The sequence below is a fragment of the Herpailurus yagouaroundi genome, unplaced genomic scaffold (genome assembly GCF_014898765.1).
Source record: "Herpailurus yagouaroundi ecotype Mexico unplaced genomic scaffold, PumYag 216, whole genome shotgun sequence".
Lineage (NCBI taxonomy): Eukaryota > Metazoa > Chordata > Mammalia > Carnivora > Felidae > Herpailurus > Herpailurus yagouaroundi.
In genome coordinates this window covers 1,410,650-1,432,786 of record NW_024412447.1, presented here as the reverse complement: position 1 = coordinate 1,432,786, position 22,137 = coordinate 1,410,650, and the positions used below count along the sequence as shown (strand labels likewise).

The 22,137-nt window shown below is 53.7% G+C and overlaps 1 protein-coding gene across 6 annotated transcripts in view; it reads left to right on the top strand.

Annotated features, from left to right (window-relative positions):
- MAD1L1 (mitotic arrest deficient 1 like 1) overlaps positions 1 to 22,137 on the top strand; it is a 322,840-nt gene that overhangs the window by 212,846 nt on the left and 87,857 nt on the right. For all 6 annotated transcript variants that reach the window (XM_040455714.1, XM_040455715.1, XM_040455713.1 and 3 more), the window contains one exon: positions 17,578 to 17,668. In XM_040455714.1, coding sequence (XP_040311648.1) covers positions 17,578 to 17,668 — 91 coding nt within the window. The remainder of the gene's footprint in view (positions 1 to 17,577; positions 17,669 to 22,137) is intronic.

Genomic DNA, 22,137 nt, shown 5'->3' with positions numbered 1-22,137 from the left:
CAAAAGTAAGATAGTTTGCCCCTAGCAGACCTGCCGTTAATGAACCGCGAAGGAAGCTTCTGGATAGAAAGGCACATTAATGGAGGAAGGAGGGGAATTTCCTCTGCCGCCCTCCTGTGTTGGCTGACTCGCCCCGGGTGGCTGAAAGCCCACAGGGTCGTGCGGTGGTGGTGCTCCGAGTGCACAGGGACCGGCCCGCGTCCACCCCTCACAGCCGGCGCGGTCATGCCTCCGGGCCGAGGGACAGATGCGTGTTCGAGTGCCTGCGGCACCCACAAAGACAGTGGTCTGGTTTGCTGAACTCAGAACCACTGTCGGCAAATCGTAAAGGACTCCTAAAACCATCCGAGGAACCTTCCAGAAGGCAAGAAATAAGAAACGGAGGAACCGTCGGGGAGCAAATAATGCAGCGATAGGTTTAAGCGTGAGCAAATCCGTAATTACTTCTAATAGAAATGATCTACATGCACCAGTCAAGAGCTGGAGGTTGGCCGGTGGGTGAAAACACAGGACCCGACCACGTTTTGGGGACAGGAGGCTCCCTTCAAGCCCAGCGATCTAGGTGGGTTGAAAGGGAAGGATGGAAGATGAGGCGCCACTCGAGCATTAATTTTTTCAGATAGGCGTGGCCACGTTCATTAACATCAGAACACACTTCAGTGCAAAGAAGGGACATTACATGGACAAAAAGGGACATCATGTGAGGATCAATGTACCAGGAAGACGTGCTCTCCCCAAACGTGTTTGCGCCCAACAGCGGAGCTTAAGGCATGAAGCGAGGTAGAGAAGGTAGAGAAGGTAGAAGCCACGGGAGAAACAGACACCCTTGCTCGCGGTCGAGGCCTCAGCACTGCTCCGAAGGCGAGACTGCCGGAAGGAACGGCGCGAAGTCATGGAGGAACTCAACATCACCGTCAGCCACAGGGTCGGTCCCGCGGAGCGGGACCCTCCTTTCAAGGGCGCTGGGCATTCACCAAGACAGACCGCGCCCGGGGTCGTGAACAGACTCGGAAGAATCAGTTACAGAGTACGCTCTCTGACCACAACAGACTCAAACTAGGAGTGAAGGGAAGACAGTAGGACAGTCTCTTCCCGCTTGCACATTAAGTAGCACACTTTCAGATGGCCCGCGTGTGAGAAAGGAAGTTTGGAAGGAGAAGTAAACACAAGCCAGTGGTCCCAGTGGTCGTGGAGAGGCGCGGACGAGAATCCACGAGACAGGGCTCCCTCAGTACCGTGGAAGTGGATAGCGCTCAGAGGGACAAGGTCTTTAATATCTACTTCAACTTGAGGACCTGGGGAAAGGAAGAGCAGAATAAGCCCCAAAGGAGCAGAAACAGGGAAATAATAAGTAGCAGAAAGTAATGAAATTGAAGGGAGAAAAACAGCAGAGAAAATTATTGACACAAAGCGTTCTTTGAAAAACAGGAATAACATTAATAAGCTCCTGGCAAAACAGACCGACGTGGAAGGAGAAGGTAGTCATCCAGATCGGGAACGAGCTGAGGCGTGGCTAGATCCCGTAGCCACCTGAGGGGTATGATGGGAGTTCCACGGATGGTTTTATGCTTACTGGTTCGTTGCCTTAGCAGTGGTGGTCCACTTCCTCAAAGACCGCAGGCTTCCCAGATTCAACCACATGAAGTAGATAATCTGCACAGTCTTAGAAGCATCAACGAATGGAATTCATAACTAAGATGCCTCCCGGGAAGATACTTCCGGGTCCACATGGTGTCTCTGGAGCATTCTAAACCCTTAAAGACTAATTAATGTCGACTTCATGCAGTCTCTTCCAGAAATCAGAGGGGGTTGTTGGGGTTTGGGGGGAGGCGTGTGGGGGTGTCTGCGAGAGGATGGTGTGAGCGGCCTGCTGTGTTGACCCAGCTCTGCGTCTTGGCCGTGGTTGCTACACAGATGTGCACGTCCAGGATCTCACGCAGGCTAGTGAGTGTGAGCCTCTGGGGCCGCTCCAGTGTCAGTGGTCCCGGCTTTGATAGCGAACTGTATTTGGTTCCACTTGTCCCCATCAAGGGAGACTAAGTGAAGAGCCTCCTTGTACGTGTTTGGCAAGTCCTGTGATTATTTCCTGAAAAGTTAACACACACACACACACACACACACACACACACACACACACACACACGCACACACCTCCAAGCAATCTTCCAGCTGGAGCCCTATTTTCTCCCTGTCTCTAGAAGTGACTGCTGGTCATGCCCAGTCCTGAGACTCCTGAGAAGTTTCTTGGCTTTCCCTCCACTGGCCTAGGATTGAGCTTTTGAGTTGTTTACCACTCCTCCGCCTGCTTTCCAGCTTCTAAAGGTTTTTTGATGTTGTCCCTTCCTTTATTTTCTTTGTCCCCTTGGGAGTACAAAGCTGAAGAAGAAAAGTAAGGAAAACATGGAGTCTCGTTTGAGTAAGGTTTTGGGAGACTGCACGCACATGTCTGTTGGAACCCTCAGCTTTACCTCGAGTCTTGTTTTATAAACATTGAAGCAAGCCCCTCGTTCAAACCGTGTTTCTCCACTTGATGACATGACACTTTCCCATGTTTTTACAGACTATAAATGTTAATGCATGGTTTGTTCCAAAGTATACTTAATTAACCCACTTTTAGAGCTTGAGTTGTTTCAAATTTTCAGCCATTAAGAACAAGCCACGCAAGGGGGGGGGGGTGCCTGGGTGGCTCAGTCGGTTGAGCATCTGACTTCAGCTCAGGTCATGATCTCACATCTCCTGGGTTCAAGCCCCGCGTCGGGCTCTGTGCTGACAGCTCGGAGCCCGGAGCCTGCTTCCGATTCTGTGTCTCCCTCTCTCTCTGCCCCTCCCCGGCTCGGCTCGTGCTCTGCCTCTCTCTGTCTCTCAAAAATAAATGTAAAAACAAAAACAAAAAACAGGCCACAATAGACAGGCGTTAACTGTTACCCACGTTTTGACACGCGTGCAAGCGTGTTTTCTGGGTCTCTGAAGCCTGACCGTATTTAGACCGTGGGAGTCTGCTTGCATCTAGGATTCGGATGCATCATGGTTTTGAGAGTGAGGATGGCTCTGGTAGTGGTGGTAATAATTGTGCTCAAAGCTGCTAATGCTGATGCGGTGCCTTCTGTGGGCCGGGCTCTGTCTGCACCTTGTGCCCTCTCTGCGTTAGCCTGCAGAATTCTAGAAACAGTCCACGAGCGTTTGAGAAGCCACGGTTCTACAGAGGCATGAGGAACACACAGAAGAATGTACGGTTGGACGGCTGGTGGAGTAGCAGGGTGGGGTAGTGCACTTGCCCACCAGGGCGCAGGTCTAAGACGCTGTGTTCTCTTTGGACAAGGTTGAAACAGTAATGACACCAAATAAAAGCCAGTCTGCTTTTTTATTACCACTGTGTGCCTTCACTTCTAAAGAAAGTCCACAATAAAAGTACTCCCCACACCTTCACCCCCACCAGGTGCTGTAGGCATGTTTGACAGAAGTGCACACGTGCGTGCATTCACCATCCCAATAAATGCAGAATGTTACCAGGAGATGTATTGTATTTCACCTTAAAAATTGTTCTATAGTAAAATTCCCCTTTTTGTGGAGTGGGGGGGTTGTACAATTCTGTGATGTTTGATCACCCCCTAGTCAGAGAACCAGATAATTTCATCACCTCAAAATCCCCTTTGTAAACACGTGACAACCACATTCTCCATTTTTGTCAGTACTGGCCAAAGAATGGAATCCTATGATATGGAATCTTTTGACACTGGCTTTTCTGACTGCTGTTGCATTCTAGTATGTTTTAAAATCAGAAAGCATCATCTTCCAGCTTCATTGTTCTTTTTCAGGATTATTTGGACTCTTCCAGCATCTTAACCACACTAAAGTCTTCCTATCCATGAACATGGGATGCCTTCCATTTATTATTTTTTTTTTTTTGGCTTGCCTTTTTTTTTTTTTTTTTTTTTTTCCTATTTCATTTGGCAATGTTTAGCAGTTTTCAGTATATAAAACTTTACCTCCCTGGGTAAATTAATTCCTAAGTATTTTGTTCTTTTTGACACTGTTATAAATGGAATTGATTTTTTTTTTTAAGTTTACTTATTTTGAGTGAAGGAGAGAGAATCCCAAGCAGGCTCCTCACTTGTCACACAGAGCCCAATGCAGGGTCGAACTCATGAACCGTGAGATCATGACCCAAGCCAAAAATCAGGAGTCAGACGTTTAACTGACTGAGCCACCCAGGTGCCCCTGGAATTGTTTCCTTAATTGCCTTTTCAGGTTCTTAATTACTGGTAGATAGAAATATAACTGAATTTGCATATTGATTTTGTAACTTGCAGCTTCCTGAATGCATTTATTACCTCTAATGAGTGTTGGTTTTTCAGATTATTTGGGTTTTCTAGATCGTGGCAGCTGCAAATATAGATAGTTTTACTTCTTCCTTTCTAAAATGGATACCTTATATTTCTTTTTATTACTAAATGCGCTGGCTAGAACTTCTCGTAGTATATTGAGTGGAAGTGGTAAAAGCTGGCACCCTTGTTTATTTTTCTTTTGTAAGTTTATTTATTTTGAGAGAGAGGGAGAGAGAGAAAGAATCCCAAGCAGGCTCCACACTGTCAGCATGGGCTCGAACTCACAGACCATGAGATCATGACCTGGGCTGAAATCAGGAGTCGGGCGCTTAACCACGTGAGCTGCCCAGGTGCCCTAGCGGGCATCCCTGTCTTATTTCTGGTCTTATGGGAAAACCTTTCAACCTTGTGCCGTTGAGATTGGTAATAGTTCTGGGTTTTTTCAAAAATGCCCTTTTTCATGTTAAAGTTCCCCTCTGTGCTTAGTTGGTTGAGTGTTGATGGATTTGTCAAATGCTTTCTCTTTCTCTACATTTGCTGAGATGATCATGTGGGTTTTTTCCCCTTCATTATGTTAATGGGGTGTATTGCTTTGGTTGATGTTCACATGTTGAGACAACCTTGCATTCCTGGTATAAATCCCACATGGTCATGGTGCTGAATTCAGTCTGCTAGTGTCTTGTTAAGGGTTCTTACCCCTCTGTTCAATAAGGGTCAGTGACCTGTAGTTTCCTTGTGGTATTTTGCCTGGCTTGTAGTATCACCATAATGCTGGTCTCTTAGAATGAATTTGGGAGAGTTTTCTTCTCTTGCACTTTTTGGAAGAATTTGGAAGGGAATTGTGTTAATTCTCTTGTGAATGTTGGGGAGAATTCACCCATGAAGCCATCTGGTCCTACGCTTTATTGTTGTTGTTTTGTTACTGCTTCTGTTTCCTTACCGGTTGTTGGTCAGCTCAGATTTTTGTTTCTTCCTGAGTCAGTTTTGGTAGTTTGTGAATTGCTAGGAACTTGTCTGTTTCGTCTTGCTTATCCAATCTATGTATAGTTGTCCACAGTCTTCTTTGGCAATCCTTGTTATTTCTATAAAATTAGAAGTAGGGTCCTGTCTTTCATTTCTGATTTAATAATTTGAGTCTTCTCTCTTTTTTTTTTTTTTTTTTTTTTCAGTTAGTCATTTCAGCTGAAGTTTTGTTAATTTTGTTGATCTTTTCAAATAATCAACTTTTGGCTTTATTGATTTTCTCGCACTTCTTTACTTAATTCATCTCTGTTCTAATCTTTAATATTTTCTTCCTTCGACTAGCTTTGAGTGTAATAAGCCCTTCTTTTTCTATTTCCTGAAAGCAGTTACAGTTGTTGGTTTGAACTCTCTTCTTTTTTAACTTAGGCATTTATGGCTACAAATTCCTCTCTGAGCACTGCTTTCACTGTGCCCCCTAAGTGTGGGTATCTCGTGTCTTGTTTTTATTCATCTCCAAGTATTTTCTAATTTCCTTTGATTTCTTCTCTGACCTGTTGGTTGTTTAAGACTGTGTTGTTTTGTTTCCACATATGTGTTTTCCATTTTTTCTTCCATTATTGATTCTTACTTCAATTCCATTGAATTAATTCCACCAAATTAATAAATCGAATGTATTAAGACTTGTTTCGTGGCCTAACACGTGGTCTGTACCTGAGGAGATCCCGTGTGCACTTGACAAGGACACGCACCCTGTGGTTGGTCTAGTTGGTTTGTAGTGTTATCCAAGTGTGCTGCTTCTGTGCTCATTTTCTGTTTGGGTGTAGTTGCTCCCTTGTGTGGCTGTGTCCCATTCTACTCTGTGGATGCACCACAGCTTTTAAAAAAAGACTGTATCCATTTACTTGTTGACGGGGATTTGTGCTGTTTCCAATCTGGAGCCATCTTGACTAGAGCTGCTGTAAACAGCTGTGTGTAGATTGTGTCCGGGGGGGGCCCTCAGTCTTCCTTCTTCTGGGGTAGATACCCAGGTGTCGCATTTCTGGGTAATACCTTGGGTAATGTTTAGCTTTGGAGAATGGTTTGGCAGTTCCTTGAACAGAAATACCCACATCCTAGTCTGTGCTTGGTGTTGGTGGTATTTTTCTTTTCTTTTTTTTTTTTTTTTTTTAATTATTTTTTTTTTCAACGTTTTTATTTATTTTTGGGACAGAGAGAGACAGAGCATGAACGGGGGAGGGGCAGAGAGAGAGGGAGACACAGAATCGGAAACAGGCTCCAGGCTCCGAGCCATCAGCCCAGAGCCCGACGCGGGGCTCGAACTCACGGACCGCGAGATCGTGACCTGGCTGAAGTCGGACGCTTAACCGACTGCGCCACCCAGGCACCCCATTGGTGGTATTTTTTAATGCAGCTGTCCCACAGGTATGCAGTGTCTCATCGTAGGTTTCACGCGTGGTTCCCAAATGGGCGCTGATGTTGAACATCTGTTCATTGCTTACTTGCCATCTGCTTATCCTGCTTGGTGAAATGTCTGTTCAGATACTTTAGCCATCTTTCACCCAGTTTTATTTTTGTTTTCTTAACTTACTTTTGAATTTTGCGAGTCCTTTATGCATTTCAGACATATTTGTCAAATGTGACTTGGAACTACCTTCTCTTAGTCCGTAGTGTGATTTTTTCATCTTAATAAAACCTTTAAAAGAACAGGAATTCTACATTTTACGTTTAACTCCTTGATCCACGCTCGGTTAAATTTTGTATGAGATGTGAAGTTTAGGTCAACGTTTATTTATTTTATTTTATTCTTTACCTTAAGATGTTCAGGCGTCCCTCCACTGAATTGCTTCTGTGTCCATGTTGATCCACATGTTTGTCTCACCACCGTTTTCCTGGTGACCACAGTCTTATGGCAAGTTTTAAATCAGGTGGTATGACTCTTCCAATTTCATTCTTCTTTTTCAAAATCATTTCAGCTGTTCTAGTTCCTCTGAATTTCCAAAGAAATGCTAGGACAGTTTGGCTATATCTACAAAAATAACCCTGCTGGGAGTTGAATTGGTATTGTGTTAAGTGGACACCTTCAGTTTGGGAAGAACCGATTCTGCACCATGTTGGGTCCTCCCTCCATGAACATGGTATGCATCTCTATTTATCTAGGTCTTTCATTTCTTACATTAGCATTTTGTACTTTCAGTATACAGGCTCTGCATATTTTAATAGATCTGGACCCAAGTATGACTTTTTTATATCTGTTTTAAATTTTGCTTTGTTTTGTTTTTTGATCACATGGATATGATTGACTTTTTAGTTATTCATCTTATAGCCTGCAACCTTACTAAATTATCAGTTCTGTGAGGGTTTTTGTTTGTTTGTTTGTTTGTTTAATTGTGTTTAATTCCTTGTGGGATTTTCTACATAGATATTCTGTTGTCTATGAACTTGATTAGTTTTACACCTTCACCAAGAAGTATGCCTTTGGTCTCCCCTACTTACAGTTTGTGCTGATTGAGACTTCAAGTGTGACGTTGCTGTGGGGTGAGGAGGGTGGACGCCTTCGCCTTGTTCCTGGTCTTGGATGTGGGGAGATGTTCAGTCTGAAGCCACTGGATATAATGTAGGCTTTTTGTAGGTTTTTTTTTAGCATGTATTCATTTTGAGGGAGACAAAGTGTGAGCAGGTGAGGGGCAGAGAGAGAGGGAGACACAGAATCTGAAGCAGCTCCAGGCTCCGAGCTGTCAACACAGAGACTGACAAGGGCTCCGACTCTCAAACTGAGATCATGACTCGAACCTCAGTTGGACGCTTAACTGACTGAGGCACCCAGGCACCCCCTTTGTAGGTCTTTCATCAGGATGTAAAAGCTCGCTTCTAGTCTTGATTTGAAATGAATGGATATTGAATTTTTTCAAGTTCTGTTTTTTCTTTGAATTGATTGATACGATGTGGTTTTTCCTCTTTACACTGTCAGCATGGCAGATTATATTGATTTATTTTTCAGTATTAAACCTGCTTGACACCCTAGGTAAACCCTCCCTGGTTATAACGTATGGTCCTTTTTAATTTTCACCCAGGCGCCCCTAATGCATTGTCCTTTTTACATATTGCTGGATTCAACTTGCTTATTTCTTGCTGATGATTTTTGTGTCTGTACTCATGGGGGATCCTGGCCTTACAGCTTTCTCGCACTGTTCTTGTCTGGTTTTTATCACCATAATACTGACCTTATGAAATGGGTTAGTAAGCATTCCGTCCTCTTTTGTTTTCTGGAAGGGATGTGTGGATCTGGCATTACTTCCTTTCTAAAAGTTTGCACCCAGGCAAACCATCTAAGGCTGGGTATTTCTGTTGTGTGTGGGTTTTTTTTTTTTTTTTAATCTGTAAAAAATATTTTTATTTATTTTGAGAGAGCACGAGCAGGGGAGGGGCAGAGAGAGGGGGAGAGAGAGAATCTCAAGAAGGCTCAGCGCTGTCAGTGCAGAGCCCGACGCGGGGCTTGAACTCATAAACCGTGGAGATCGTGACCTGAGCCGAATCGAGGGTCAGAGGCCTAACCGACTGAGCCACCCAGGCGTCCTTGTTGCGTGTGGTTTTTCACTCACGATGTCATCCCTCCACCAGTCACAGAAATACCCAGGCTGGGTAATTTGTCTCAGAGAATTTGGGTACCTGGGAGAATTGGTGCGTCCCATGTAGGTTGTCGGGGCCTGTGTGTGGTGCTGTATACAGTTCCCGTTCTGTCTGCAGGACCCACAGCGGGAGCCTCTCCTTCCGACGTTACTACGCCACGTTCTCCGTGTTCTCTGGTCTTTGCAGCCTTGCCGGACGTTCGCTGTTTAACAGGCTTCTTCACAGAACTGGTGTCTGCTTTCTCCCCTTTCTCTCTTTGCTTTTCTGTTTTCCGTCTCGTTAATTTCTGCTCCGTGTCGATCCTTCCTTCTGCCCGCTCCTGGTATGTTTTCTTTCCTTCTTCCTAGTCTCTTGAGGTGGAGGCCTAGATTATTGATTTGAGATCTTGGTTTGTAATATAAGCGTTCACGGCTACAAAGTTCGCTCCGAGCGCTGCTTCAGCCGCGTCCCACCTTTTTGGGTGCTGTGCTCTCGTTTCGTTCAGGTAAACGTAGTTTATAATCTCAGTCGTTTTGCTAAACGACCTATTGTTTTGATGTGTGTTGTTAGATTTGCAGATGTTTGGGGATTTTCCTGTCGTGTCACTGGCGTCTGGTTTCATTCCCTTGTGGTCTGTGAATGTAGTTTGTGTAACGCCAGTTTAAAAAATTTGGTAACGTTTGTTAAATGCCCCAAATGTGGTCTGTCCCGGAGAAGGATTGTGCTGTCGTTGGCTGGTGCGTTGTACCAGTTCCTGTTAGATCCACTCGGCGGATGGTCCTGTTCAGCCCTCCTGCCTGTGGGTCGTGCTCATCACCGTGTCCAGCCGCACTCGCGCTCCCCCGTCCTTCCGCCGCGTCGTGCTTCGTGCCTGACGCAGCTCTGCTTCTAGGAGGAAGTACGGTTAGCGTGGTTGTGTCCTGGCGAACGAGCAGCATGTGTTGTGTCACATTTTGGTCATTCTCGCAATAGTTGGGACTTTTTCATTATCATGTGTAGTATGATTGGTGATCAGTGGTTATAATCACTGAAGCTGAGACGATGGTTAGCACTATGAGCAATAAAGTATTTTTAATTAAGGCCTGTGCGTTTTTGCAGACCCGATGTGACCGCCTTGTGAGTAGGCTGCAGTGTGTCGTAAACCTAGCTTTTACGTGCACTGGGAAACCAAAGAATTCATTTGATTCGCTTTATTGTGACATTTGCTTTACTGCGGTGTTCTGGGACCGAGCCCACGGTGTCTCGGAGGTGCGCCCCTGCGTTTGTGTCCTAGCCCTTTCCCGGCAGGCAGTCGTCTGGTCACCTGCCCCAGAGCCTCCTGCACACGACCGCTTGGACTTGTCCTCTTGCTCCTTCCATCCTTCCATTCTGTTTTATTTTTCTCTCGTGAGCCCTTACTACCTGCCCAAGCACAGCTTTAAATAGTTTACTTGCAGTGACACATTGGATTCTCAAAACAAACCGTAAGTACACAGTTTGCACTATTATCCCAATTTTATGGGTGAAGGAAGGGAGAGAGTAAGTATCTTGTCCAGGGTGACTTCGTGCCAACCGTTCACTTTGGAATAAGTTTTTTTTTAAGTTTATTTATTTATATTGGGAGGGGAGACAGAGAGAGAGAGAGAGAGACAGAGAGAGAATCCCAAGCAGACTCCACACTGACAGCACAGAGCGCGATACGGGGCCTGAACTCACGAACCGTGAGACCGTGACCTGAGCAGAGTCGGACCCTCTGCTGGCTGAGCCCCCAGGCGCTGCTGGAATGAGCTCGATCTGCCGGAAGCTCTCGAGAGTAGGACAGAGAGCTCAGCCGAGCCCTGCCTGTGTTCCGTCGTCACCGGCGTGTTCCGCTCCCGTGGCATGCTTGCCGTGAGCCTGTGCCGCCCTCCGTTGTCGGCACTACTTTGTCTGCCCCCTGACGTCCGGTCCAGGCCCTGCCTTGGTTTTGGTCACCCCTGCCGCCTCCGCTCCTGGGCAGCGTCCCCATCTTTCTGTGTCTCGTGACCCTGGCAGCACTGGGTCAGGTGGCCGTGGACAGTCCCCAGGCCGGGCATGTCTCACGTGTGTCGTGGGGAGACCTAGGTTCTCGGCTGAAGGGAGGAAGGGCACAGGGGTGGGGCCCTCCCGTCACATGAGACCAGGGGTCCGTCACATGAGACCAGGGGTCCGTACGGGATGCTGGCACTTCCTTCCTGACGCACGTCCTTCGTTTGCATTGAGTCGCAAGCCACCCTTTCCGCACTCCGCTTAGAAATCTCAGCTGAACAACCGCGTGCCGGTGCTGACTTCCGCACGACACAGGCACGTGGCTCAGCCAAGCTCCCCGCAGCCTCTGCCTATCACCAGCTCCAAAGCCGTGTCCCCACGGTCAGGGACTTGTCCCTGAGCCCCCTCCCTTAAGGGCCAAATCTGCCTCTGTGCTCGGGCCACCACAGCGGAGGCCCCAGCTCGGGTGGTGTAAGCAACAACAGGCTTTTACGTTCTCTCTGTCGGAGGCCACAAGTGTGAGGCCACGGTGCCGCGTGGTTGTTGCCGGAGAGGACTGTTGTGGCTGCGGGCCACGCCTTCCCACCAGGCGCTCGCCACCGGGGGACAGTGCGCACAAGCTCTCGGGGTTCGCTCTTTCCAGGACACTTGGCCCGTCACAGGGTCCCACCCTCGTGACCTCACCTGACCCTAGTTCCCTGCACGCTCCATCACACGGGGGTTGGGGCCTCAACCTAAGCATGTGGGGAGACACAGACGTTCAGTCCGTAGCAAGACGCCCCCTCCTTGTCTGAATGAGTCCAGAGCAGGGCCGTCACCCTCTCCGTGCTCCAGCCTCCTAGTGCGGGACACGGATGGTTGCTGTCTGCGCACTCGATCCCCTCTGCCCGTGGGGCCCAACGTTGGCTCTGTGCTGGAAACACAGGGCGGGCGTGTGACAGAGGGAACGGAGAGGCCTGTGGTGACAGTGTGGTGGCCTAGCCCCCGGTGGATGGTCAGGGCCTGTCAGGGAGGAACAGCAGGCGGTGCGTCGGCTGTGGGACCTGGGGGCGCTCAGCCTGGATGGTGCGTCATGGGCCACGTGCTTTTCCAGCTGTCCTCCAGGGCCACTGGCTGTCCCTTCTTCAGGCCGTTCGGGGGCCCGACCACCGGCACCCCTCGCCCCGCCGTTACCCTTTCTTTAGTCCAGCGAGAACAATTAACAGCTACCTCATCCTAGCCTGTTCCGCACACGCACGCACGCACACCCTGCCTTGACTCGCTTAGTCTCTTCCAGAAGCCATCTGGGATGTCGTTCGGTTTATGTAGCGCCCTCCTCGTCCAGAGAACGTGGAGCCAGTCAGTCTCAAGAAACTTAGGCCACAGCCGATCGCGTCGAAGCATCTGAAGGCGAAGCCGCCCTGTGAGCTTGTGAACACACGCGGGTTCATTTTCTCCCTCAGCAAGGTGGCGGTTCGCCTCAAGAGGAGGACGGGGGAGGGGAGGGGCCCCGCCTGAAGACACGTAAACAAGCGTTGTTTATGCGGGTTTGTTCTCTGACAGCGGGATGGATCACAAGCCATTTTATCGATGGGCCTGCAGCTGCGTGCACGCGCTTATTTGAATTTAGCCCTTGAGAACGTTTGCTCATGAGCCTTCAGAGTCCGTAGCGTCCGGTTTTAATCGGGGCCCAGCGGGGCTTCTCATGCAGCCTGCCCCTGACGTGCAGGGGTCCTGCCCGCAGACGGCGGCTTCCCAGACGGATGTGGCCTTGGGTGCCGGGCCCGTCCCACGCCCCTGGGGACACCTCCCTGGGGCGGGGCAGCTCACGCCTCCAGGTCTGTCCCTCCGAGACGCCCCGAGCCAGCAGAGAACCAGTGCTCGCTCAGGGGTGAAGCGTGGGGTCGGCAGGTGTTTTCACAGCCTTCTTGGGGTGTAACTGACGTACCGCAAACTGCACGTATTTAAAGCGCGCAGTGGGGCGCCTGGGTGGCTCAGTCAGTCGAGCGTCCGGCTTCGGCTCAGGTCATGATCTCGAGGCTTCCGATTCTATGTCTCCCTCTCTCTCTGCCCCTCCCCCACTCATGCTGTCCCTCTCTGTGTCAAAAATAAAATGAACATTAAAAAAGTTCTAAAAATATGAAGCGCACAGTGTGATGTTTGCACACGCACACGCCCGCACACCCTGCTGTGCCAACCAGGCTCAAGGTGGCGGATCTGTCCGTCACCCCCAACCTTTCCTCTGGCCTGGCTGGAACCCATCCCTCCTCCTCCTCCTCCCCAGGCAGCCTCTGATGTGCTCTCAGTCCTAGAGACTGGTTGGCCTTTGGTGACGTTGAATATGAATGGAGTCACGCGGTGGCCACCCTTCCCTGTCTGCCTTACTGCGAACACACATCTGTCCCGTGGTCCTTTTTACGGCCGGGGACTGTTCGCGTCTGTGTGCCCTTGTTGGACACTCACTCTCCCCTGGCTCGTGGCTGTTGTAAACAGAGCCGCTTGACGTTACAGAGAAGGTCCTTGTGTAGACTCCGGCGGGACACCACCTGGTCGTGGGATGGCTGACGCGTGTACGTGGCCGTTTTCTGTGGATCCGCGTGTCTCCAGGGGGCCGCACCAGTTAGCGTCCCCGCCACCACTGACTCCTCGCCGGCCCTGGGCCTGTCCGCCTCTCTCACCGCGATCCTAACAGGTGCGCTGCGGCTCGTGGTGGTTTGAATTTTGTCTCCCTGACGACTGACGACACGAGCATCTTTGCCTGTGCTTGTCGTCGTCTGGCATCTGGTCTGGCAAAGTGTTCTAAGTACTGTCCGTTTTTTACTTGGTTGCTTTTCGCTGAGTCTGCAGAGTCCCTTGCAGATTGTGGGTGCAAGTCCTTTGCCAGAGACTTACTTGCTTTGCGAATATTCCCTCCCATTCTGCGGCTTGTCATTGCATTGTCTTCATGAAGGCTTTTAAAGAGAAGTCTTATCTGTTTTCTTCTTTGATTGTGATTTGGATACCGTAGCTGTGATTCACAGGGTTCCCCCTACGTGTTTTGGCAATTTTACCCTTTTTTCGACTTATATGTGGGTTTATATCTCCCATCTTGAGTTAGTTTTGTTTATATTGTACAAAATACAGACTTTAGGGCCTTTAGAAAAATGAACACGCAGCTGCTCCAGCACCATTTGTTAAAAAGACACCCCTTCTACACTGGATTGCCTTCGAATATTTATCAAAATACGTCGTCTGCACGTAGGGGTCTGTTTCTGGGCCCTGCTGTGTTTCGTCGGTGCGGCTCAAGGGCAGTGCTGTTTTGGTTGCCGTGACTTCATGGCAGTTCTTGAGATTGGGTGTTAGCTCTGCAGCCTTCTCCCCGGTGCTGCTTTGGGCATTCCGGGGCTGTGACACTTCCCCATGATTGTTACAATCAACTGTCCGGTTGTACGAAGAAACGTGTGGGGTTTGACTGGGTCGGGGTGGACTCTTTAGAGCAGTGCGGGGAATCGTGAGATCCCAGCAAGGGAGCCTTTCAGCCACGACCACGTGTATCCCCTCGCGTTTGGGCCCACGTCAGCGCCTCTCAGCTCGGCGTACGACCGCGTGCTTGTCAGAGGGCGGGTCTCGGACGGGTTTTCCAGGTTGAGCCCCGCACGCTCCGTGTTCCTGCGTGCAGTTGTGAGTCGCGTTTCCCGGGTGTCCTTGCGTGGATCACTTAGCGCCATTCTGGTCGCAGGAGAGATTTTGAATGACTAATACCCTTCCCAGTAGGCTGAGCCTCCTTGCGTGGGCCACCCTGTGTCTGTGTTGGTCAACCTGTGTGTGCGCCCGAGAGGGCCGTGCCCTCTGCTCTCGTGGCCACGGTGTCGCTGCGGGATGCTTGGGTCCAGCGCCTGTCTGCTTCATCCTTCCGGGTTTTCTGCTCATCGTTCCATCAGCTCTTGAGAGACTGACGTCGAAATCTCGGGCTCCGATGGCGGGCTCGGATATTTCTGTGTGTGTTTCTACCAGGGTTGCCGCACCTGTCGAAGGGCTTTCCCCAGCGCGTAGTGTTCCGGACGATCCTGTTCTCTTGGCCACTCGGCCTCCGCACCATCACAACGTTCCCTTGTCGGCGCCGCTGTCGGGTCTGAAATTCTCTGTGGTTCTAGGGGCCTCTCCGGCTTTCTCTGTTGGTTTTCCCAGTGTTAGCGGCTCACGTCCATTTGCCGCTTCGTGCCGGGGGTGACGTAACGGGGGGTCGCTGCTTCGTCCGCGTGGGTAGCCTGCGTTTAACTGGGTGTGTGGACTGTTGACGTGTCCTGTGGCAGCCGGTACGATGGGGTCTTGTCTTGTCGCCTTACTGCCGTCCACCCGTCCCGTCCCTTCCTCTTCGTTTCCCATTTTCCTGGCTTCTTTCTAAATTGTTGCGTGCGTTTTATTATTTCACTTTATTTCCTTTTCTTGCTTACCGGTTGTCAGTCCTTGTTATTTTAGGGCTTGTTGTGGGGTGCGTGGTACACGCCTCCCGCTGATCACGGTCTGCCCGCGAGCGACGTTCTACCGTCAGGCACACAGCCTCCTAACTACATTGTCTGTTTTCCCCTCCGGCCTCTGCTACGTGTGTCACACATTCCACTTGTATTTTTATCTTAGACCCAGTACGTTTTTGTTAGTTTTTTTTCCAACAACTAATCTTGTTAAAAGATAGCCATTTGCTTTCATATCTTGGCTGGAACACGTGGCGTATATACACGTGGAATATTACTCGGCCATAAAGAAGGATGAGATCTTGCCATCTGCCACGACGTGGATGGACCCAGAGGGTATGATGCTGAGTGAACTGAGACAGGGAAACAAACGCCGTGTGATCTGACTCCCATGTAGAATCTAAAAAAAACAAAAGAAATGCACAGACGCCTAGATAATGAGCGGGGAGATAGAGGGGATTCAGGGTACAGACCTCCGGTCATAAGACGGTAGGTCACGGGGATGTGACATACAGCACAGGGTTGTGACATGCAGCTGGTGGTCCTGTGGTGACTTTGTGCAGCGACAGAGCGCGACCACGGCGAGCATTTTGCGGTGTCCGCAATCGCGCGGCCACTCTTGGACGCCTGAGACACACGTGGTAGCGGATGTCAGCCGGACGTGAAGCGTCCTTGGCAGCCACACGTTGGCCCACGCAGTCGCGGTCCCGCCGCACCTCGCTCCTTTACGTGGACCCGTGCCTCCCTCTGGCGTCCCTGCCCCCCTGGCAGAAAGGCCTCCCCTGACCCCCTCGGGGAGCGGGTCTGTCACTTGCGTCGTGTCTGATGACAAATCCGCTTGAGTCCTCTGTACGTGACGTCTCTGCCTCCCGCTGGCGGCTCTTGGAGCCGTTAGCTTACTAGGTGCGCTGGGGCCGTTTCCTGCGTGTCTTGTGCTGGGGGGGGTTGCCGAGCGTCTCGGATCTGTGTGTGCTCGTCATCACAGCCGACGCTTCGTCTCCCAGGGCCTGCCTCCCGCCCTTTCCTTCGCGGCTCCACCCAGGCGGCCGCTGTGCTCCGTGAAGTTGCCCCGCACACCTCGGAGACCGTCTGGTCAGCCGCAAATATCCCTCTTCCTCTCTCTTTGACTTGGGATCGTTTTGGGTGTTTTGTTCTGTGTGTTGGTTTGTATCGTTTCTTTCTGGGGTCTTCCAGTGCGTAGACTTTCCTCCCGCACAGTCTGCTCTGGCGTTACCCGCCCAGCGTGTCTGTGGTTTCGGGCGCCGGGGCTCACCCCTCCAGGAACTGGGGCCATCTTGCTCGTGACTCTGTCCCTGTGCTGAGCTGTTGAGCAGCGGACGGTTGCAATAACCGTTTCGATGTCCTTGGATGTTACTTAATGCTGCAGTTCGTGGTGGGTTTCAACTGATTGACTTTTCCTCATTACGGGTCATATTTTCCTGCTTCTTTTAATGCCTAGTAGTCTTTGATTAGTTGGCAGACATTGTAAATTTTGGCTTGTTTGATTCTGAATGTTTTTGTATTCGTATAAATCTTCCCGAGCTTTTTTCAGAGACGTAATTAGGTTTCTTGGAAAGAGTTTTGGTCCTTTCTGATCTTGTGTGATTTGCTAGGCCGTCCTGGAGCACTTCTCTGTCTAGAGATAATTATCTCTTGCTCCCGAGCCAAGACCTTCCTGAATAATCTATGAAATGTGAGTTTCCACTCCAGCTGGTTAGTAGCGGGAAGGCCCTGTTCCTTAGCCTATGTACGTGCTGCACGCTGCTTCCTGGACAAACTTACTTATTTCCAAATCATGTGAGTATAGTGCTTTTCAAAAATTAAAATCTGGAAATGAAGACAGAAATAGGCGCACTTAGTTACCGTGAGCTGAAACCTGCCGCACGCCTCTGTCGGCCGCTGGCCTTGGTGTCCGGGCCCACGAGGGAGAAGGGACCCTGCACGGTCCCTCTGAGCCTGCTTCCCCCCAGTTAGCTTCCCTCCCCAGCCCACGTCTCCCTCCGGGTCGACTCCGTGGTTCTGCGTCCTCTACGATACGTGGTCATGCGTCCCGGGAGTGGGCCGACGAGCACAGGACGCGTGCAGGTTCCCATCTGTCCTGCCCCCTCGAGTTGTGGTCCGTGGAGACACCCCTTCATCAGAACGGACGTGCGGGCCACACCCCGCCCCCTGGCCTGAGCGTGACCCCCCCCCCGGGCAGGTCCCCATCTGCAGGAGTGGACGCGCGGGCCGCGGTGTGTGTCCTGACGGTCTGGCTCTCTTTGCAGGTTGAAGATTGAGGAGCTGGAAGGGGAACGCAGCCGCCTGGAGGAAGAGAAGAAGACGCTGGAGGCGCAGCTCGAGCGGCTGACCCTGCAGGTGCGTGCCGGCGGGCGGCCACTGGCAGGGGCTTATCCCGGGACGCGGCGTTCTCCCACAGGTTCTCCCTGCCCTCCGGTTTCTCCCCGCGCCCGCCGACGTCCCGTCTTCTGGTTCACCAGACTGCACGAAGCCGCGACCTACGCCCATACGCAGGCCCTCACACCGGGGCGTGTGCTCGGAGCACATCGGGGAGGGTGGCCCAGCCGTGGCCCCGGCCCCGTGCTCCGTCCGTCCTCCTGCTCCCTCCTGCTCCCTCCCTGCAGCGGCCGTGGCCCGTGGCTGGTCTCTGGTCGGGTGTGCGCCCAGGCCCGTGCCCGCCGCCTGCAGTCAGGAGGCCACAGCTCTGTTTACGCCGGTGCACCTTTACGTTGTTTTTCATTTTTATGCTCCCGTCTGAATTGCTCCGTGGCAAGAAACCTGCAGATTCGTGATTACCCAGATTTTGGACAGGCCATTGATTCTATCTTGACACCTATTAGAGGCAAATCAAATCTCTTTTTTTATTACCGATTCCTGGAGCCAGGGGAAGTGACAAGTCTGATGAAGCGAGGTGCCGGGAGCCGCGGCTGGCGGCGCTCAGCTCTGGGACCCGTACCGCTCTAATTGGGCCGCGGTCTCCGAAGGGAGAGCCGGGCTGTTGGCAGGTCGGCCCCGGGCGGCCTGTCAGCCAGGCCCTGTCAGAACAGGGCGGGTGGGCGTCTTCCCGCGTGTTCGGTCGGGCACAGCCTGTGATCGGGGCTGACGGCTCCCCGGGTCCCTGGGGTCGGGGCGCGGTGAGGCCGGCTGAAATCCTTCCCGTCCCTTTTTCCTGCCTCCGGCCTGCCAGGCCCTTCCCAGGGAGCCTGCCGTGCTGTAGGCGGGGCTGCTGAGGCAAGGTGCTGGCGAGCACTGTGCCCGAGGGGCATTTGCCCCCAGCACCCTGGGAGACGGGGTGTCCGCGGCTCGCCCGTCTCCGGTGTTGCTCCCTGATGGGAGACGCGTGGGTCCTGGGGCCGCTCCCGGCCGAGGGGCTGGGTTCCTGCCCACAGGGGGCAGGCGGCCTCCACGTCCCTGCCTGTGGGCGTGGGTGGGGCACAGCGCAGGTTTGGGGGGGGGGGTGCCGTGTGGAGATGGGTTTGCATCACGCCGGGGGCTCGGGTGCTTATGCGGAGGCATGGCCGGTGCTCCCCGAGCTGTGCCACGGCCCCGGGGCAGGGGTGGCAGAGGCTTGTAGATAGCCACAGGCGGCCGCCGCCTCTCCACCAGGTGGGTGTCCCACGACCCCTCACGGGCGCCCCGTTCCCTCCCACCGCTTCGAGTCGGGGGACCGACTGCTCGTCCCACAGCAGCGCCCGTGTCCTGCCTCCAGACGCCACAGCACGAGGAGGTCCGTGACGGCCTCGCCCCAGGTTCCCGGTTCCGGCACGAATCCAGCAGGGCGCCTCAAATGGGGCTCCTGTCAGAAGGCCGGCGTGATGCGGGGGCCCGCCAGGATCCCCCTTTTCCCGGCCGCTCGTCTCGGCTGTCACAACTGGCACCGGCCTCTGCCGCGCACGGTCGCTGTGCCGCATGGGCCTCTCTGTGTCCACGGTCCTCGGACGCGGGTCCTCCGAGCAGGAAGGGTCCGTAATTTGGCCAAGGGCACCCGGCGGGAGAGGGCTCGGAGCCCAGCTCCCTCGCGGCCGCGGGGCCGCGTCCCTACAGCCAGTTGCCATTCTCAGGTGCCCAGCCTCAGCTCTGAGGACCCCCCGGTCTGCTCCCCCCACTGCCACCGGCTGCTCCGACCCGGGTCTGTTGTGCAGTGGTGTGGGCAAGAGAGGTCGGCACCTCGGGGCTGAGCTGACCATCCCAGGGGGTCTGGACGCTGGCTTTGCTGGTGGCAGTTCCCGTCCGACCCGGATGCCGTCCACTCGTCCAGCTCACGAAGAGCCCCCGTGAGCCCGGGGCCCTGTGGAGGACGTAGGCAGACGGGCCCATCCTGGAACCTGGCCCCCCCGCGGGGCAGACCAGAACGCAGGCGGCGAGTCAGAGCAGCGTGGGCGGTCGTGCTGTCGCCCAGAGCGGACCTGGAGAACTTGTGTGCCTGGCTGGGGTCCAGGCAGTGGCCTAGTGGGCCCGAGGGTGACTCGGACACGTGGGTACGGGGGGCGTCGTGGGGTCCTCAGCTAGAACACCGTCCTGTGCCTTGGCCGGGTGGTCGTGGACGTGTCGGGCTTTGCCATCTGAGCCCCCGGCACATCGGGTACGTCCTTTAGGACTTCGGGATGGCGATGCCCAGGTGGGGCTCCGGGGAGGTGGCATGCCACGTCTGACGCCACGTGGCCCTCGGTAGATCCCCGCGTCCATCTCTTGCCATTTCCCATCTTCTTCACCGTGAGGGCGAAGGCCTCACCCCTTCACCTCTGTGCCAGAGTTCTGGAGGCCCCGACCCCCCCCCCCCCACTGCCTTCCGCCGGGCCAAGCTCAGGAGTGCGGCCCGGCCGCGGCCGGCAGGGCGGGGGTGGGGGGGACGACCTCAGTGGCACGGCGGTGCGGCCGGGGCGCTCCCGTGCAGACACCCTCCCCTCCGTGCCCTCGTTCCCTCCGCGGAGAGGCTTCGAGATGGGCCGCTTCATGGAGGATTGATTAAAATCAGCTGCAGTTTGCCTTAATTGGGAACATATGCTTGGAAAGGGAGCCACTAGTTAGAACTTCTTGTAATTAGTTCACAGCTGGTTGATCAGGAGACGGAGCTCCGTTCCCGCTCGGAGCTGGGCGTGCCCCTCCTGCCCTGTGCCCTCTGGGAGCCCGGACGGGGCGGCGGGCTGTCCCCACCGTCTCGGTGTCCCGATGCACCGCTGATGCAGCCCAGGGCGGTGGACCTCGGGGTGGGGGGAGGCCTGGGTCGCCGACGCCCCTTGTGGCTACCGAGCGGGTCAGGCGCGCTTCCGGGCCGGAAGCGGGGCAGGTGTGCGCTCTCCGCGTGGCCGCGGGACCTGGGGGCTCCGGGACACACTCGTGGCGCGTCGGTGCCCGCAGAGCGAGGATGGCCGACAGCCGCAGCCCTGGTCCTCCCTGCCTGGGCCCCCGCCCCACGCGCCCCCGCGCCGGTCTCGATCTCCCAGAACCAGAACGGTGGAGGAACGGCACCCTGGTCTCGTCCGCCCTGACTCCGATCGGCGCTCTCGGTGGAGGGTGGAGGCTGTGGGCCAGGTCTCTGGAGGGCCACTTCGGCGACCTCGGGGGGAGCGCCCAGCCGGGGCACCTCCCGTGCCAGCCGAGCACGGCCAGCGCCTCTGCCGCTGTGGTTAATGATGCCACCGTCCCGTGTCTTCCCTCGAAGGAGACAAACGTGCTCTTTGGCGTTTGTGTGTCTGAGGGGCCAGACTTGGGGACTGACGGCAACGAGCCACACCGGCTCCCCACGCACCGTTGAGAGGCGGCTGGATGCGCGGCAGCTCTGGGTCACAGGGGAGGCTGGCCCAGGCCGGACGCCCCGAGGGCACCGAGACGGCCTGGCCGCGCACTGCCCCGGCGTCTTAGGAGCGTCTGGAATGGACAGCACGGACGAGCGAGTTGCACAGTGCAGACCCTACCCCACCACCCACGTCCCGGCACGAGCACTTGATGTGTGTTGTGCTGCCGCCCCTCTGCCATCCGTCAATCTTTTTAACTTTTTTGATGCATTTTAAAGCAAATTGCAAACATCTGCACCGTTCCCTGTAAACGCTCCAGCGTGCGTGTAATCAAGCAGAATTCATCTCTGGGGTTTGAGCCCACGTCCCGCTGCCCCTCAATGTTGTCTGATTACGCTGCTCATTCAGGCAGGTGATGGTCAGGGGTGGGTGGAGGTCCCGCTCTCCCCCCCACCACCCCTCGCGCCTGCTCCCCCCGCGCCAGGGCGGGGCTGACGTAGCCAGCCGGCGATGCTGCGCGGGAAAGGGACCAGACTGCGGCCCAGTGACATTTGAAATAAGTATCTTTTTTGGAAACGGAGTGGGTAGAAAATTGCTGGGTTGCCTGCGAGCGGAAAGCTCACGGTGCCTGTGGAGACGTCTCCGCTCCCGTCCCTGCGTCACCAGGCAGGCACTGTCGAACCAGACCCTCCCAGCCTTCGTCTCCTTCCTCCCTCCTGAGTACAGGGTGGGGGAGAGGGGCCCTCACCCTTCATATTGCGCTGCCTTCTCCCGATCCATGCTGTGATGGCCCCCCAGGGGCCCCCGCTGGTTCCTTCTCACCTGCGGGTTCCTCCCGCCCGGCCTGGGCCCCCAGGGCTGGACCTCTCCTATCCCACCTGTTCCCACCTGCTCTCACCTCCTCCCCCATGCTCCCACCTTCTCCCATGTGCTCCCACCTCCTCCTACCCGTTCCCACCTCCTCCCATCTGTTCCCACCTTCTCCCACCTGTTCCCACCTGCTCCCACCTGCTCTCACCTCCTCCCCCCATTCCCACCTTCTCCCATGTGCTCCCACCTCCTCCTACCTGTTCCCACCTGCTCCCACCTGTT